This window comes from Crotalus tigris, unplaced genomic scaffold (assembly GCF_016545835.1).
Source record: "Crotalus tigris isolate CLP2741 ecotype Arizona unplaced genomic scaffold, ASM1654583v1 scf7180000018278.843604, whole genome shotgun sequence".
NCBI classification, from domain to species: domain Eukaryota; kingdom Metazoa; phylum Chordata; class Lepidosauria; order Squamata; family Viperidae; genus Crotalus; species Crotalus tigris.
Window position 1 is genome coordinate 756,997 of NW_024096920.1, and position 16,622 is coordinate 773,618.

General features: G+C 44.2%; 1 protein-coding gene across 6 annotated transcripts in view; it reads right to left on the reverse strand.

Moving 5' to 3' along the window:
- Positions 1-802: 802 nt before the first annotated feature.
- Positions 803-16,622, reverse strand: part of PWWP3A (PWWP domain containing 3A, DNA repair factor) — a 41,176-nt gene continuing 25,356 nt past the window's right edge. For 5 of the 6 annotated variants that reach the window (XM_039349504.1, XM_039349505.1, XM_039349506.1 and 2 more), the window contains 6 exons: positions 14,578-14,657; positions 12,214-12,274; positions 12,036-12,111; positions 9,573-9,623; positions 7,678-8,105; positions 5,886-6,655 (listed from right to left, as the gene is read on the reverse strand). In XM_039349504.1, the coding sequence (XP_039205438.1) occupies positions 6,461-6,655; positions 7,678-8,105; positions 9,573-9,623; positions 12,036-12,111; positions 12,214-12,274; positions 14,578-14,657 (891 nt within the window). In that variant the 3' untranslated portion in view covers positions 5,886-6,460. Of the gene's footprint in view, positions 2,367-5,885; positions 6,656-7,677; positions 8,106-9,572; positions 9,624-12,035; positions 12,112-12,213; positions 12,275-14,577; positions 14,658-16,622 lie in introns of those variants that run through there. The other variant, XM_039349507.1, reaches the window with a different exon arrangement.

Consider the following 16,622-nt stretch of genomic DNA (forward strand, 5'->3'; position numbering starts at 1 on the left):
TCTTTCCAAGGTCGTTCCCACAGACCCTTACAACAGAAGTCGACTCCCTCGACCAATTCCCAGGTAATTATTAAGAAAAAAATTTTCTGGTTCAGGTAGTCCTCAACTTATGACCACAGTTGGGACCAGAATTTTTGGGGGGGCTAAGCAAGGCGGTCGTTACAATGAGTCATACCTGATCTTTTTTACTTTTCTCCCGTGGTTAAGTGCAGCTGCAGTTGTTAATTGAACCGTGTGGTCAATTAAGCAAATCTGGCTTCCTCCAGTGATTTTGCCTATCAGAAGCCGGCTGGGAAGGTCGCAAATGACGATCTGATGACCTCAGGATGCTGCCACAACCGTTATACATACATGTCTGTGGCCAAGCGCCTGAATTTTGAACATGGGACCGTGGGAATGCTGCAGCTGTCCTAAGTCAGTAATCTCCCCCCTTTGTGGCCTGGTGACCCGGATGAGCAGGGTGGGGTGGAGGGGAATTGGGCCGCACATGTGGCGGGCCAGCATGCACATGTTCACAACTTGACTTGTAGAAGCAGCGGGCTGGTGCGCACCAGCCCACCTCTTGCGCAAGCTGAGCTGTGCCCACGCATGTGCGCACTCCAGCCAGCCAATTCCAAATAGGCCACGGCCCGGTAGTGGGTCGTGGACCGGGGGCTGGGGACCTCTGTCCTAAGTGCAAGGACCAACTGTTAAGTCCCTTCCCCCCCCAGCTTGGTTGTAATTTTAAACAGTCATTAAATGAATTATAAGTCGAGGACTATCGATACTTCTGAGGCCTGAGAAGACACGACAAGACAACACAAAGCATTGAAAGCTATTTTTATTTATTTATTTTTTTCCAAAATTATAAAACATTAAAGTTGCTGAGTGGGATGTCTCAAGGAATGTCTGTACAGTCAATAAAAATGGAGACTATTGAATGTCATCTGCATTTATCTCCTCCTCCCCCCACCCCACAAATTGATCCAGAATTACAAAATACTGTACGGTAGGATAAGTGTAGTATTGCATAATGTCTTGGCTGATGATGTAAGCAGATTTATAAAAATGAAAAGCAATTTATTTTAGACAACAGTATTGTTTAAACCAGGGTTGGGGAAATATGGCCCTTTTATGACTCGTGGACTTTAACTCCCAGAATTCCTGAGCCAGCCATGCTGAGGAGAAAGGGAGAGGTTTCCATGCTGAGCTATGTTGGCTCAGGAATTCTGGGAGTTGAAGTCCACGAGTCATAAAAGGGGCATAGTTCCCCACATCTGGTAAACAATATTGTATTTTTAAAATGCGCAATTCAGAATTAGGAATTATGCTAAACATATAAAATCAGAAAAGGCCACTCCAACCATTACTCAATACTCCAAGCTTGAAATGAGGTTTTCTGAGGTCAGAAAATTATCAGAACAAGTGTTCCCTGGCTGAAACAGCTATTCTGAGCTCAAAATGAGGTTTTAATAACTTAAAACTGAGCATTTTAGGCTCAAAAACATTTAAATTGAAAACATTGAGTTGTTTTCTCCATGCTTCAAAAATGAATCAGAAGGTCTTCAGAGGTGGTTGAATGCGACAGCTTCCTGCTGCTCATTAAAGCAACACATTCTTCCCCCACCCCACCCCCAGGCAAGCCTGAAACACATGGCATCTTTAAGAGTTGCATTACAGTGTGGCTGATTTAATGAGCCAACTCATAACCTATCTTTTTCAGGCTTGTGTAGAAGGCTTAAAAAAGGATGCAGCTGCTTTAATGAGTAGTAAAGAGTGGCTGCCCTCGCCCACATTGCAAAACACTTCTGAATAAGTCTGGAAGTGTGCCTGGTCCTACAACTTAGCATCAGCACAGACTGAATGAATCTCAACCCCCCCCCCCCAAATTACTGAAGAACAGAAGAGAGAAGAGTTTGCAATACATACATGCATGTTGCTTCTGGCTAAATACGTATGGAAGCCATTTCAAACATTGTCCAGAGTTAACAATAGGCTCAAATCACAATCAAATCTATAAGGAGCTGATACTTATTAATATAATTTTAAAGTGTATTTTAAATTGGAGGGAGCTTCTTCTTATGTAGCTGAGATTTGTTTCGACAGACCAAACAAAATTCATTTTCTTCTAAATAAATGGAGACGGAGGAAACAGCAGGCATACCTATTCCTCCTATTTCATAGATATCTCTTTCATATACATCTATATAAAAAAAATAAATTTAATAATTTGTACAAAACCATGGAATTTAATTTCCCTTACAAGACCCGGTACATAAATGGATGGAAAAAGAGCTTCAGAGTTTATTTTCTACAGATGGCTTCTTGCTTTCTTGGCACAATTTTGCTTCTCCTCTTGAATTTCTTTTTCAAATTCTTCTCTTTCCCTGAAGGATTTAAAAAAAAGTTGCAAGCAAACAAAACAAACCTCTAGCAATGGGGAGGCTGAAACCCTGAGATTTTGTTTCTTTTTTTTTTTAAAGAATAGAACAAAGACCAACTGTGTTTCCTTCAGCCATAAATGCTGAACTTCACATTTTATTTGTTACAGCAAGGGGGAAAAAGTATTTGATCCCCTGCTGATTTTGTACATTTGCCCACTGACAAAGAAATGATCAGTCTATAATTTTAATGGTAGATTTATCTTAACAGTGAGAGACAGAATAACAACAACAAAAATCCAGAAAAACGCATTTCAAAAAAGTTATAAATTGATTTGCATTTTAATGAGTGAAATAAGTACGTGAGCCCTTTGCAAAACATGACTTAGTAGTTGGTGGCAAAACCCTTGTTGGCAATCACAGAGGTCAGACGTTTCTTGAGGATGGCCACCAGGTTTGCACATATCTCAGGAGGGATTTTGTCCCACTTCTCTTTGCAGATCCTCTCCAAGTCATTAAGGTTTCGAGGCTGACGTTGGGCAGCTCTAACTTTCAGCTCCCTCCACAGATTTTCTATGGGATTAAGGTCTGGAGACTGGCTAGGCCACTCCAGGACATTAATGTGCTTCTTCTTGAGCCACTCCTTTGTTGCCTTGGCCGTGTGTTTTGGGTCATTGCCATGCTGGAATATCCATCCACAACCCATTTTCAATGCCCTGGCTGAGGGAAGGAGGTTCTCACGCAAGATTTGACGATACATGACCCCGTCCATCACCCCTTTGATGCGGAGAAGTTGTCCTGTCCCCTTAGCAGAAAAAACACGCCCAAAGCATAATATTTCCACCTCCATGTTTGATGGTGGGGATGGTGTTCTTGGGGTCACAGGCAGCATTCCTCCTCCTCCTCCTCACACGGCGAGTTGATGCCAAAGAGCTAGATTTTGGTCTCCTCTGACCACAACACTTTCACCCAGTTCTCCTCTGAATCATTCAGATGTTTATTGGCAAACTTCAGACGGGCCTGTACATGGGCTTTCTTGAACAGGGGGACCTTGCGGGCACTGCAGGATTTCAGTCCTTCACGGCGTAGTGTGTTACCAATTGTTTTCTTGGTGACTTTGGTCCCAGCTGCCTTGAAATCATTGACAAGAGTTCTGGGCTGATTCCTCACTGTTCTCATGATCATTGCAACTCCACGAGGTGAGATCTTACATGGAGCCCCAGACCGAGGGAGACTGACAGTTATTTTGTGTTTCTTCCATTTGTGAATAATCGCACCAACTGCTGTCACCTTCTCACCCAGCTGTTTGGTGATAGTCTTGTAGCCCATTCCAGCCTTGTGTAGGTCTACAATCTTGTCCCTGACATCCTTGGACAGTTCTTTGGTCTTGACCATGGTGGAAAATTTGGAATCTGATTGATTGGTTGATTGATTGCTTCTGTGAATACAAGTAACAAACTGAGATCGGGAGCACTCCTTTTAAGAGAGTGCTCTTAATCTCAGCTCATTACCTGTATAAAAGACACCTGGGAGCCAGATATCTTGCTGATTGATAGGCGATCAAATACTTATTTCACTCATTAAAATGCAAATCAATTTATAACTTTTCTGAAATGCGTTTTTCTGGATTTTGTTACTGTTATTCTGTCTCTCACTGTTGAAGTAAACCTACCATTAAATTTTTAGACTGATCATTTCTTTGTCAGTGGGCAAACGTACAAAATCAGCAGGGGATCAAATACTTCCCCCCCCCTCACTGTACATTGTCAACAAGGTTATACAAGAAGTCCTCAACTTATGACCACAATTGGGGCCAGAATATCTGTCGCTGATCAGAGTGGTCGTTAAATGAGTCACGCCCAATTTTGCAACCTTTTTGCCACTGTTAAGCAAACCGCTGCAGTTGTTAAGCAAATCATGTGGTGGTTATGTGAATCATGTGGTCATTAAATGAATCCGGCTTCCCCCCATTGACTGCTTGTCAGAAGCTGTCTGGGAGGTGGAAAATGGCAATCACATGACCTCAGAACGTTGCAGCCATCGTAAATACATGCCAGTGGCCAAGGGCTTGAATTTGGATCAAGTTACCGTAGAGATGATGCGATGGTCCTAAGTGGAGGAACCGGTTGTAAGCCGATTTTTTTTCAGTGGCATTGTAACTTCAAACAGTGACTAACCAAATAGTTGCAAGCAAATAAAACCTGTAGTTCCAAGTAATGTTTCTGAAATGGCCAAATATTTTTTTTTATGGAGCAGGACTAGAATGCCATAAACAAAGGGTAGCTGTCTTAGGGCAGTTTATTAAATCGGTGCAATGAATCTGGCTCCCCCATTGACTTTGCTTGTCAGAAGGTCGCAAAAGGTGATCCCACGATCCCAAGATATTGCAACCGTCTTCAATATGAGTCAGTTGCCAGGCGTCTGAATTTTGATCACCTGACCATGGGGATGCCACAGTGGTCGTGAAGTATGAAAAACGGCCATAGGTCAATTTTTCCAATGCTGTTGTAACTTTTAAAAGCCATTAAATGAAACAGATTAATTAAACAGATGAACGGTTGTAAGTCGAGGACTCCCTGTAGTGTACTGGCTTGAAGGCACTCCTTTTGGGTGGGAGCCTATGCTCTCCAAGATGTGGCTTCTCTAATTACTGCTGGCCCTTCGCTAGATCTGGGGTCCTCAACCTTGACAACTTTAAGACTTGTGGACTTCAACTCCCAGAATTCCTCAGCTTTGAGGACCCCTGCGCTAGATGGTTGGACCAATTTTGCTTTTGAAATCTTAGCAGGAAGACTGGCATTTTTTGTGAGTCTGAGATTTGTGCATGAATAATAATAATAATAATAATAATAATAATAATAATAATAATAATAATAATAATAATTGGAAGAGACCTTGGAGGTCTTCTAGTCCAATCCCCTGCTCAGACAGGAAACCCTATACCATTTCAGACAAATGGCTGTCCATTCTCTTCTTAAAAACTTCCAGTTTTGGAGCATTCACAACTTCTAGAGGCAAGCTATTCCATGATTAATTGTTCTAACTGTCTCCTTAGTTCTAGGTTGCTTCTCTCCTTGATTAGTTTTCCTCCGTTGCTTCTTGTCCTGCCTTCAGGCACTTTGAAGAATGGCTTGATTCCTTCTTCTTTGGGGAAGCCCCTGAGATATTGGAACACTGCTATAATGTTCCCCCTCATCCTTCTCTTCATTAAACTAGACATACCCAATTGCAGCAACCGTTCTTCATATATTTTAGCCTCCAGCCCCCTGATCATCTTTGTTGCTCTTCTCTGCACTCTTTCTAGAGTCTCAACATCTTTTCTACATTGTGGTGACCAAAACTGGATGCAGTGTTCCAAGTGTGGCCTTCCCAAGGCATTATAAAGTGGTATTGACACTTCATGTGATCTTGATTCTGTCCCTCTGTTAATGCAGCCTAGCACTGTGTTGGCCTTTTTGGCAGCTGCAGCACAGGGCTGGCTCATATTTAAGTGGTTGTCCACTAGGACTCCAAGATCCCTCTCACAGTTACTACTGTTGAGCCAGGTACCTCCTAAACTATACCTGTGCATTTGGTTTTTCTTGTCTAAATGTAGAACCTTACTTTTTTCACCACTGAATTTCATTTTGTTAGATAGCGCCATTGCACTTCATATATGTCCAGAATCTACTAATGTGGGTGAGATGTATAAAAATATATATCTAGGAGAGGCAGTTTGGTGTAGTGCTTAAGGAAGCAGTCTAGAAACTCAGAAGCAAAGAGTTCTAATACTGCCTTAGGTACAAAGACAGCTGGGGGGCTTTGGGCCAATGTCAGACCTAAGAGCAAGCAATGGCAAATCACTGGCAAACCTGAGATTCAGGGAAGGAAGGAAGGAAGGAAGGAAGGAAGGAAGGAAGGAAGGAAGGAAGGAAGGAAGGAAGGAAGGAAGGAAGGAAGGAAGGAAGGAAGGAAGGAAGGAAGGAAGGAAGGAAGATTCACAAACACACAGACATAATTCCAGAATTCCTGGCAACCATCTTCGTACTGTTTGGAAATTCTGGGAATGGTAATCCCAACATGCCTAGAAGTACCAGGTGTGGGATAACTGGAAAACAATGTCACCACTGCATAATGTGACAGGCACACAAGAGACTATGTGAGGTAAGCAGACCTATCGTATGAGGTAGGCAGACGTATATATGGGATGGAGGTCTGAGCAGATACCTTTTGCTCACTGGAGGTCCGTTGATGTATTTTTCTTCTGCTGTCTTGTAGTCAATCTGATCCACAGCAGAAATTGCATAAATGATGGCCTAGAGACAAAAAGAAAAGGGCACAGTTTAGAGCAGTGTTTCTCAACCATGGCCTTTTTAAGATGTGTGGACTTCAATTCCCAGAATTCCACACCTCTTAAAGTGGCCAAGGCTGAGAAACATTGGTTTAGAGCAGTGGTTCTCAACCTGTGGGTCGGGACCCCATTTGGGGTTGAACGACCATTTCACGGGGGTCGCCAAACAACACAGTCCACCATTTTTTTCCCCTTTTCCTTAGCTGTGCTACTCCCTTTTATTCTATTGGCTTTTGAAAGCCAATAGAATAGACTCTCTTGAATAGAGTCTAATTCTATTGGCTTTCAAAAGCCAATAGGAATTGTCCAGGCTGTCTCTGCCCCGCTGAGCCCGCCAAAAGTCCATTCTGCAAACGTTGCTGCAAGTTGTCTGCAGCGAAGGCGAGCTGTCTGGAAGCTTCCACCCCTCCCTGCTGAGCAACTACTAAAAATGTAAGTAAAAGAGGGCCAGGGGTGGGAGGTGGGAGGCTGGCGGGCGCAGGGAGGGTTGCTGGCGCGCGTGGGGCCTGGCGGGTGCCTTATCTCCCTTGGGCTGGGCCAGCTGGTGGCCCAGCCAGTGGTCGGCCTATGCCGTCTCTGCCGCTTGCCAGCTACGCCTCGGCCGGCGCAGGGGGCGACACCACGCTCCCGGGCAGGGAAAGTCCTTGACTTACGACCAGTTGGGTAGTCCTCGACTTACGACCGGTTGGGGGTCACAGCATTAAAAAGGTTGAGAACCACTGGTTTAGAGGCCATTTTGTCAACATGTTCTGAGGAGGAAGGGGGGAGGAGGAGAGAGGGCTGCAACTTAGTGGCAGAAGAAAACACTCTCAATTCCTATTTTGGTGTCTGTCTCCAAGGATGGCTATGAAGAATTTCTACCTGAATCCTTGGGAGAGCTGAAATCTGCTAATCTAGTCACATACAACCAGAGGGGTTGAGTTGCACATGGAGGAATGACTCAGGACAAAGTCTCCGCTTATCTTCCACATCCTCCACTTCACTTACTTCTGGAAAAAGTACTTCAAGGACAAATTTGGCACTGTCTCTAGTTTTAACCGGCAGCTTCTTGGCTCCCACTTCACGATACACTTTCTTTAAGTAGTTGAGCACAAGGTCTTGCTGATAATCATCTTCCAGGTAGGTCTCCAGGATCAAGTACCGGGGTGTCTTAAGGGATTTCCTCAACCAGCGCGACTGTTTCTGGCTCTTTAGGATGGAGCGAAGGTGCTCGTCGGCTCCTTTGGCTTTCACGATGAACTCCACGATCCGCTTGTTGGCTCTGTCTCGGGCGGCTCGCGTCCGGTCAGGAAGAACCTTCTTCGTTTGCTTCGGGGGGGTGATCTCGGCGAGAAGCTCCCCACTGTCCAGCACCTCCATTTGAGGGAAGCTCATCTGGGATAAAGTATGGAAGGATTCTTTTCGGACCGGAGAGCCTGGGAAAAGAGAAGCCAGGGACTTTGATCAGAGCTGGATCAACAACTAAAAATAGGAGTCTCCCAACTTGGCAGCTTTAAGACTGGTGGACTTCAGCTCCCAGAATTCATGGCTGGCCGGGGAGTTCTGGGGGTTGAAGTCCACAAGTCTTAAACTTGCCAAGTTTGGAGATCCCGGTCTAAAAAGTTGCTAATCCCTATTTCTCTTCCTGTCACACAATCACAGGTGATCCTTGTCTTATAACCTGTCACTTAACGATTGTTCAAAGTTACACCATGAAGTTACCCTTTCCCCAAATTACATATGACATTTCAAGTTATGATAGCTGCACACATACATACATCCTGCAGAATAATAATAATAATAATAATAATTATTATTATTATTATTTCAAAGAGACAAGCACCTGCAACATAACACCCCAGACTTAACAATTGTTGATAAGAAAGACAAAAAAGTCTGGATGGTGGACGTGGCAGTGCCTGGAGATAGCAGAATAGAAGAGAAAGAACTGGAGAAGATAACAAAATACAAAGACCTACAAATAGAAATAGAAAGACTGTGGCAAAAGCAAGCAAGGGTAGTACCAATAGTGATAGGCTCCTTGGGTGCAATCCCAAAACAACTGGACCACCACTTGAACACCACTGGCATTGACAAATTCGCTATTAGTCAATTGCAAAAGGCGGCCTTACTAGGAACTGCTTCCATCCTGCGACGATACCTGTAATACCATCAAACATCCACATCTGCCTATCCCAGGTCCTTGGCAAGGACTCGATAGGTAGACAAAGCCAAATCCAGTCTGAACATCTGGCTGACTGTGCGATGATTAATAATAATAATAATAACAACAAGAATAATAATAATGTTGGAAGGGACCTTGGCGGTCATTTAATCCAACCCCTGCTCAGGCAGGAAACCCTGTACCATGTCAGACAAATGGCTGTAATTTTGGTAACTGGCCCATCTTTATGGCTATTCGCAGGGTCCTAAGGTCAAGTAACGAGGATTTCTGATGCCCTTCTGCCAGTTTTTGGTAAAAGCACACCCTCTGGGGAAAATTGATTCCATCAATGATTGTGGCATCCATTTGGAGACCGTAATGTTTGCCACCATAAAAAGTGTAAAAAAAATTGGATTCAGTCACATGATACCTCAACTTACGACCACAACAACTTACGATCATAAATCCAGGATCAATGATGATCGTAAGTTGAGGACTACCTGTAACATAGCATACAGGTAACATTCTCAGGAGGGTGAGCATCAGAAGTTTAAAGGCTGTCCATACATGGAAGTGGAGAAGGGCTGAGCGCCATTAGTAACATCAGAGCAGTTTTACAAGAGAAGGAATTCTAAGCTGGCCCTGTTGTCATTAAGCTGCTTTAATTTTGTTATATAATGCAGACCACCCTCTTCCAAAGAAGGGAGCTTCTTAAGATACAAAAATGAAGCTTACTCACTCATATCATCAGCACAGTATTCCAGGAAGGATCCCACAAAAGAATGGCAACCTAAGAAGACAGGATGGTGATGTTATCCATTCAGTCATGTCTGATTCTTGGCGATTCTGTGGGTCAGCTCTCTCCATAGTTTCAGATCTTGCACGATTTCTCTGAGTTTTTCTATGCTCTGGCTGATGTCAGCTTTGATGCTGTCCAAGCAGTGTTCTTTGATGGCCTGGTTGCCTTTTACTGCTAACTCTTCCAAACATAATTGCTTTCTCTCATTAACTCCCCCATATGACATGGCCAAAATAAGTGAAACAGTTTTGTGATTCCCCCATCCCCAGTGACAAAGAGGACAAGAAAAATGCTCAAATTGGGGATGGATGACTGTGTGCAAAGGCCTTGCAAGGGGCCCCTGACATTCTAAAACTGACGATCAAACTATAATTTTATTTACTATCATCCGAAGAGAAAATGATTGACTACAGGGCTGGACAATATGTCAAGGTATTGATTTAACAGCTAACCAGCTTATGTAATGTAAGATGTAATGTAATGGTGGCAATGACTCAGCAGGGTCTGTGTCTCTTTAAGAGCATTTGTATAAAGGGAAGGCTCTGCTGATGTGCTCTCTCTCTTCCGTTTCCTGCTGTAATTGTGGTTTGTTGGATCCTGCTGTATTACCTCGTGTATGTATATTGTTCCTGGTGCATGATATTGTAGATAGGGTAAGATAAACCACCACTTAATACAAACCACTGTTTACTGTGTTTACTCTTGGGTTATCTCAGAGCAATAAGACTGTGCACACTCTGACACAATATCACTTAAATTCAATTTAAATGCAAATCAAGTAAGACTTATTATGTTATTATTAGATTTATATCCCATCTTAATTTTATCAACTCAAAATATCTGAACATTTGCTCAGTGTTGACACAGGTACTCCTTGACTTACAGTTATTTGCTCAGTGACAGTTTGAAGTTACAACAGTGCTGAAAAATGTGACTTACGACCAGTCCTCGCACTTACAACCACTGCAGGATCCCTACAGTCATGTGATCGAACTGTGGGTGTTTGACAAATGTCCCCCACTGACATTTGCTTCTGACAAGCAATGTCAGTGGGGGAAGCCAGATTCGTTGAACGATTGTGTGATTCACTTAACAACCGGGGCAAAAAAAAAAATTTCATAAAATCAGGTGTGACTCACTTCACCACCATGCTTAGCAACGAAAATTCTGGCTATAAGTTGAAGACTACCTGTACTTGATCCCCTTCAAAACAACTCCCTGAAAAAGTGATCTGGAAACTTGGGTCAGCGTCCTCTGTAAAGGTTCCCAGATTACCCGAGAACCAATTGTTTTTGTTAAGCTGAAATTCAGGCCACGAATAGCAAAATTGCCCACATCTGCTGCAACGTGGTCCTGAAGGTAGGAAAATGCAGACCGATTCCTCTGGCTTTCAGGACAGGCAGAGAAGTCATCCCACAGTTTCTGACCTGGATGTTCCCTAACTTCATTCATCGTTTTTTTCCCACCTCTTGTAACATGGACCGTAGGGTACAGAGAGTCCTTGACTTATGACCAGTTGCTTAGTGACCGTTCAAAATTCAAAAGATGGAACTGATTATTTATGGTCCAGATTCAAAATTCTGATGGCATCCTCCCACTGCAGCCATGCAATCACGCTTTGGGCATTGGGCAACCAGGCCAGTTTTATGGCTGTTTGCAGCATCCACGTGAGTGGATTTTACGATAAATTTACCCCCAACTGGTGTTTAATTCCACTTTTCAGCAAAACCATGCCTATAGCGACCCATTGGTTTGCTTAATGACCGCTACAAAAACGCCTGTGAAATTGTGTTGGCCATGGGACTGACCCGCTTTATGACCTCAGTGGACAGCCTCTATTACAGTCATAACTCAAGGACAATCTGCAGGTCTGCAAAGAAGAGTTAAAGGAGACGATGGGATGGTAACAGAGGAAGCTTATGACTACAATTGAGCCCCAAAATTTCCATTGCTAAGCAAGGCAGCTGTTAAGTGCCCCATTTTACAGCCTTTTTTTGCCACAGTTATTAAGCAAATCACTGCAAAGGTTAGGTGAATCGGGCGGTCATTAAGTGAATCTGGCTTCCCCCATTGACTGGGGTTGTTGAAAGCCAGCTGGTCACAAACAGTGATCACACGACTCTGGGACAGTGCAAGTGTCATAAACACATGTCAAGTTGCCAAGCACCTGAATTTTGATCGCTTGACCATGGGGATGCTGCAACGGTTGTAAGGCATTGTAACTTCGGTCACTAAACAAACGGCTGTACGTCGAGGGCTACTTGTAAAGCTAGTCGGAACACTGCAGCCAGATCTCCAGCTAAAAAATGCAGGAAATAAGTTGACCAAGCCGCGAAAAGACCACCCACTCATTAAATCTAGGATGGGAATTGTGAGAGAGCTCCTTGGGCCTTTCCATCTTACCTACTCTAATTCTGTAATCTGCAATCAAGCTGATGCACCAGTTGAGTTCGTGGCTATAGTTCGCCCTGGCTTTCTCCTGCGAAGAAGAACAAGTTAGGCAAACAGGCTCTGCTTATAGGAGAGGGCCATGTGGGCTTCCCAGAGCACCGTGGAATTTATTCCCGCAGGCTTTACTCACTATCAGCGCCTGTTTCTCTTGGCAGTCAAAGTGCTTTAGGTTTCTGAGGGAAGTCGAGAACCTGCAGGGAGAAGGGAAAGAAAACGACATCTTAGCCTGCCAGAGGAATGATTTTTTTCAGCCCCCTCCGATATCATTCTAGACCAGGGTAGGCAACCTCGGCTCTTTTATGACTCGTGGACTTCAACTCTCAGAATTCCTGAGTCAGCCATGCTAAGGGGAAAGAGAGAGGTTTCCAAGCTGAGCCATGCTGGCTCAGGGATTCTGGGAATTGAAGTCCACGAGTCATAAAAGAGCCGACTACTCCTGTTCTAGATCAGTGTCTCTCAACCTTAACCATCTTAAGAAGCGTGGACTTCCAGAATGCTGGTTGGGGAATTCTGGGAGTTGAAGTCCATGAGTCATAAAAGAGTCAAGGTTGCCTACCCCTGTTCTAGACCAGTGTCTCTCAACCTTAACCATCTTGAGAAGCGTGGACTTCCAAAATGCTGGTTGGGGAATTCTGGGAGTTGAAGTCCATGAGTCATAAAAGAGCCGACTACTCCTGTTCTAGGCCAGTGTCTCTCAACCTTAACCATCTTAAGAGGCGTGGACTTCCAGAATGCTGGTTGGGGAATTCTGGGAGTTGAACTCCCAGATTTTATAAAACCCAGCTGAAGGCCTAGGACTGGGGCGATGGCACACGTGCCCACAGAGCGGGCTCTGCCTGCCACCTGTGGCTAGATAGATATGAATGGATAGATATGATATGAATGGATAGACAGATATGAATGGATAGACAGAGATGGATAGATAGATAAAAGGGAGAATATTTGTAGCTCAGGATTGAACTGAGAGGTCCTTTGTGCTCTCAGAGCCTGGTTGTTTTCTTGCAGATGTTTTTGACTAGATAGATAGAAATCCTGATCTTGCATTCAAAATTAAATCTACTGCAAACCTGAAGTAGGGATGCTTAGTCTGTGGGGATGCAGGACCTGTGGGCAAGAGGATGTTGTAGGCAACCCCAGTTTTAACCCTATGTATATCCCCACGTTTGTGAATATAAAGAGGATTGCCTATTTCCTTCTGGTATAAAATCACACACAATTATTTAAAAAAAGATCACTACAATTTCTCATGTGCTCAAGATATTACCATAAGGCAGTGCTGGTGAACCTATGGCATGGGTGCCAGAGGCGGCACTCAGAGCCCTCTCTGTGGGCACGCACGCCGTCGCCCCAGCCCTGCCACCTCCGTGACCCTATCCTCACCAGCAGCCCCCCCGGAGGAGAGTCGCCCAGGCGCAACCTGCGCAGAGCAGCGCAGCCAAGGACATGGCAGCCAGGCAACAGGGACAAGATTCTGCTCTCGCGCCCCATCACATACAGATGATGCTGCGGGGCGCGGACAGAAGGCGTGGCCGCCATGACACTGCTGGGCCGCCTGGCCGATCTGCTGTGGCGGGCCGTGGAGGTGGTGGGTGGCCCTGTGGGCAGGAGAGGCGGGGCGGGGCAGGGGTGAGGCGGTTTTTGGGCACTCGGTCTCTAAAAGGTTCGCCATCACTGCCATAAGGTACACAGAAGCCTAGAGTTGGTCAAGAAGATTCATTCCAAGTCAGGATCCTGAAATGTTCCAAGGACCTCATCCTGCTCGCTCCTGGATTTATTTCCAGGAAGACCAACCTGACTCTGGAACGTTCACTTTTGGAGAAATATGGGAATGTTCCAGAATATGGATGAGTCTGGTTTGCACGTGGATACTACAAACTAGGCCTCTCAATCTATTTCTACACATGCCAAATGGGCGGAGCCTTTTTTTGGCTCATCTATTGGGGGGAGGGGAGACCATTTTCTGCAGAAGAAGCAGGGAGCCTTGTTTTGAACAAGGAAATACAGGTAGTCCTCGACTTACAAACATTCGTTTAGTGACAATTTGGAGTTACAAACGTGACTTAAGACTGATGTTCACTCTTACGACCCCTGCAGCATCCCCATGTCATGTGATCAAAATTCGGATGCTTGGCAACCGGCCTGTTTTTATGATGTGGTTTTGGGGTCACGTCACCACTTTTTGTTACCTGCTGACAAGCAAAGACAACGGGGAAGCCAGATTCGCTTAACAACCGGGGTTGCTAACTTAACACTCTAGTGATTCGCTGAACAACTGTGCCAAGGAGGTTGTAAAATGGGGGCAAAAGTCACCTAGCCACTGTCTCGGTCAGCAATGGAAAATCTGGGGCTCAACTGCGGCCATCCGTCAAGGACTACCTGTGACTCAGCCCTCAGGAGGAGGTGCCAGAAAAAGGGTTCACATCAGCAAATGAAACGGAAAGGAAAGGAACGGGAGAGGAGCGCAACACCAGAGAACTAAAATAGCTTTATTTACCCCTTGGTTTTCGTGGCATCCATGCATTTCTCTATGAGGACGACATTGGCTTTCTTAGCTTTCCGATTTACCTTTTTCACCTGCCAGGAGACAAGCAGAACAGCTGAACAGCTCGGAGGGCCACAGCTTTGCAATCAATGCATCTATTCAAAGGGACAAGTACACAGACTGGTTGGCCCGGCTACATCTCTGCAGCTGGCCCTTTGCAGCACATTATGAGCTAAACAGGAGGGCAGCACATTATGAGCTAGATCGGGGCCAGCAACTATGGCCCCTTTACTCCCTATGCTCTTCAACTCCCAGGAAATTCTGGCAGTTGAAGTCCGCAGGTGGTAAAGGGGCCATAGTTACCTACCCCTGAGCTAGATCATCCCACGTGAGCACAATTAATTAAAAGGAGATTAGGGTTTTCCAGGTGTGATCAGGCCGCGGAAGCGTTCTCCGGCTCAAATCTGGACCGCAGCATCCTGGAAAAGGCCTCTGGAGCCCGGATCCAGCCTCCAGAGGCACAGGGAAGCGTCCCTCAGCTTCGGTTCTGTTCTCTGTTGCAGAGAACAGAGGCCTAAATTACCATGAGATCATGCAAGATCAGTAACATGAGATCTCGCCCCACTGATCTCACGTGATCTTGCGTTACTTTAGGCCTCCATTCTCTGCGAATGCATCGTAGGCCTGGAGCAGCCAAGAAAACGAAGGATCTTGATTTTTGCAGGGTGAGTATTGAAGGCCTGGTGCCTATGGAGACCCGGGCAGAGGTGGGGAGAGAGGGAATAACCAGGGTGAATGTTGCAGAGCCACTGCGGTCACTCGTAAGGGTGAACGACTGCCCTGGTGCTGCAAAATTCGTAACTTCGGGACTTGTTCATAAGCACTAGGGGGAGCTCATCACATAACTTTGAACGAGCTCGTAACTCAGGGATTACCTGTAATGTAAAGCTATAATTTGGATAAAACTGAAAACTATGGAAACTATTAAGATTTTCTACTTAAAACAATATTGACAAAATTACAAGAAAATAATATTTTCGTTTTAAAAGCTGGAAAATAGACACTGACATCTAGTGGCAGAACAGAGTATACAACTATAGCTGTCCTGCCTCAGAAATTGGCAAGACACCCAGAAACAGAGCAATTTTATCCCTTTGATCCTCAAGGACCCCTAGCTAAACAGAGAACAGCTGGGAATAGAAGAAAGAAAACACACTGGGCAGAATGAGAAATACAATTGTTTATAAAAACTGCTGACCTTCTTGGATTATAAATACTTACTGAGCTGTGATATTTAAGTTTAAGAATAGTCTGCAGAGAAAGAAAAACTTTGACCTTTTGGCTATTCTTCTAGGGGGGAAATTACTGGATTGTTTTTAAATGACTGAACATTTTGGATTGTTTATAAAGATAAGAAATATAAAAGACTATAGTGTTTGGAATTTAAGACTGGTTGGTTTGATGAAAATGGAGGTTGTGTATACAACTAAAAGTGGTACAAAACCACATGCAATATTCTTTTCTAAAATCCCCAGTCTGGAACATCAATCTGCAGGAGAAATACTTCAAGATAAGACAAATATTTTCCAGGAGGAAATGTACACTATCTTGCAACTAATTCAAATGACAATGGCTTTAAATCATAATGAGATTAAAAATAACTTTGATGATATAAATGAACACATTTTTGACCTAAGCTTACAATTAAAAAATTCCGAGAAAATGGTGATAATGAACAAACAAATTAGAAAACAGAACAAAAACTAGAGGAACGTGATTCAAAGATGGAGGCTACAAATGAAGAAAACCACAAGTTAACACAGATGAAGAAAATTTTACAAGATTTTGCTATAATATTGGAATATTGTTCATTTTTCAGAACAACAAAACAAACCTGAAGACAAGAAAGATTTGATAAAATGGACAATAGAGCTATCAGGAGAACTACTAAAGTCTGGGAGACAAAAAATGGAAGGAGAAATTGAGGGAGAAGAAAAGTGGAGGCTTCTTAACAAGTATAAATGGGTGAAACTCCCCCTCAAAAGCATCTTACTCAA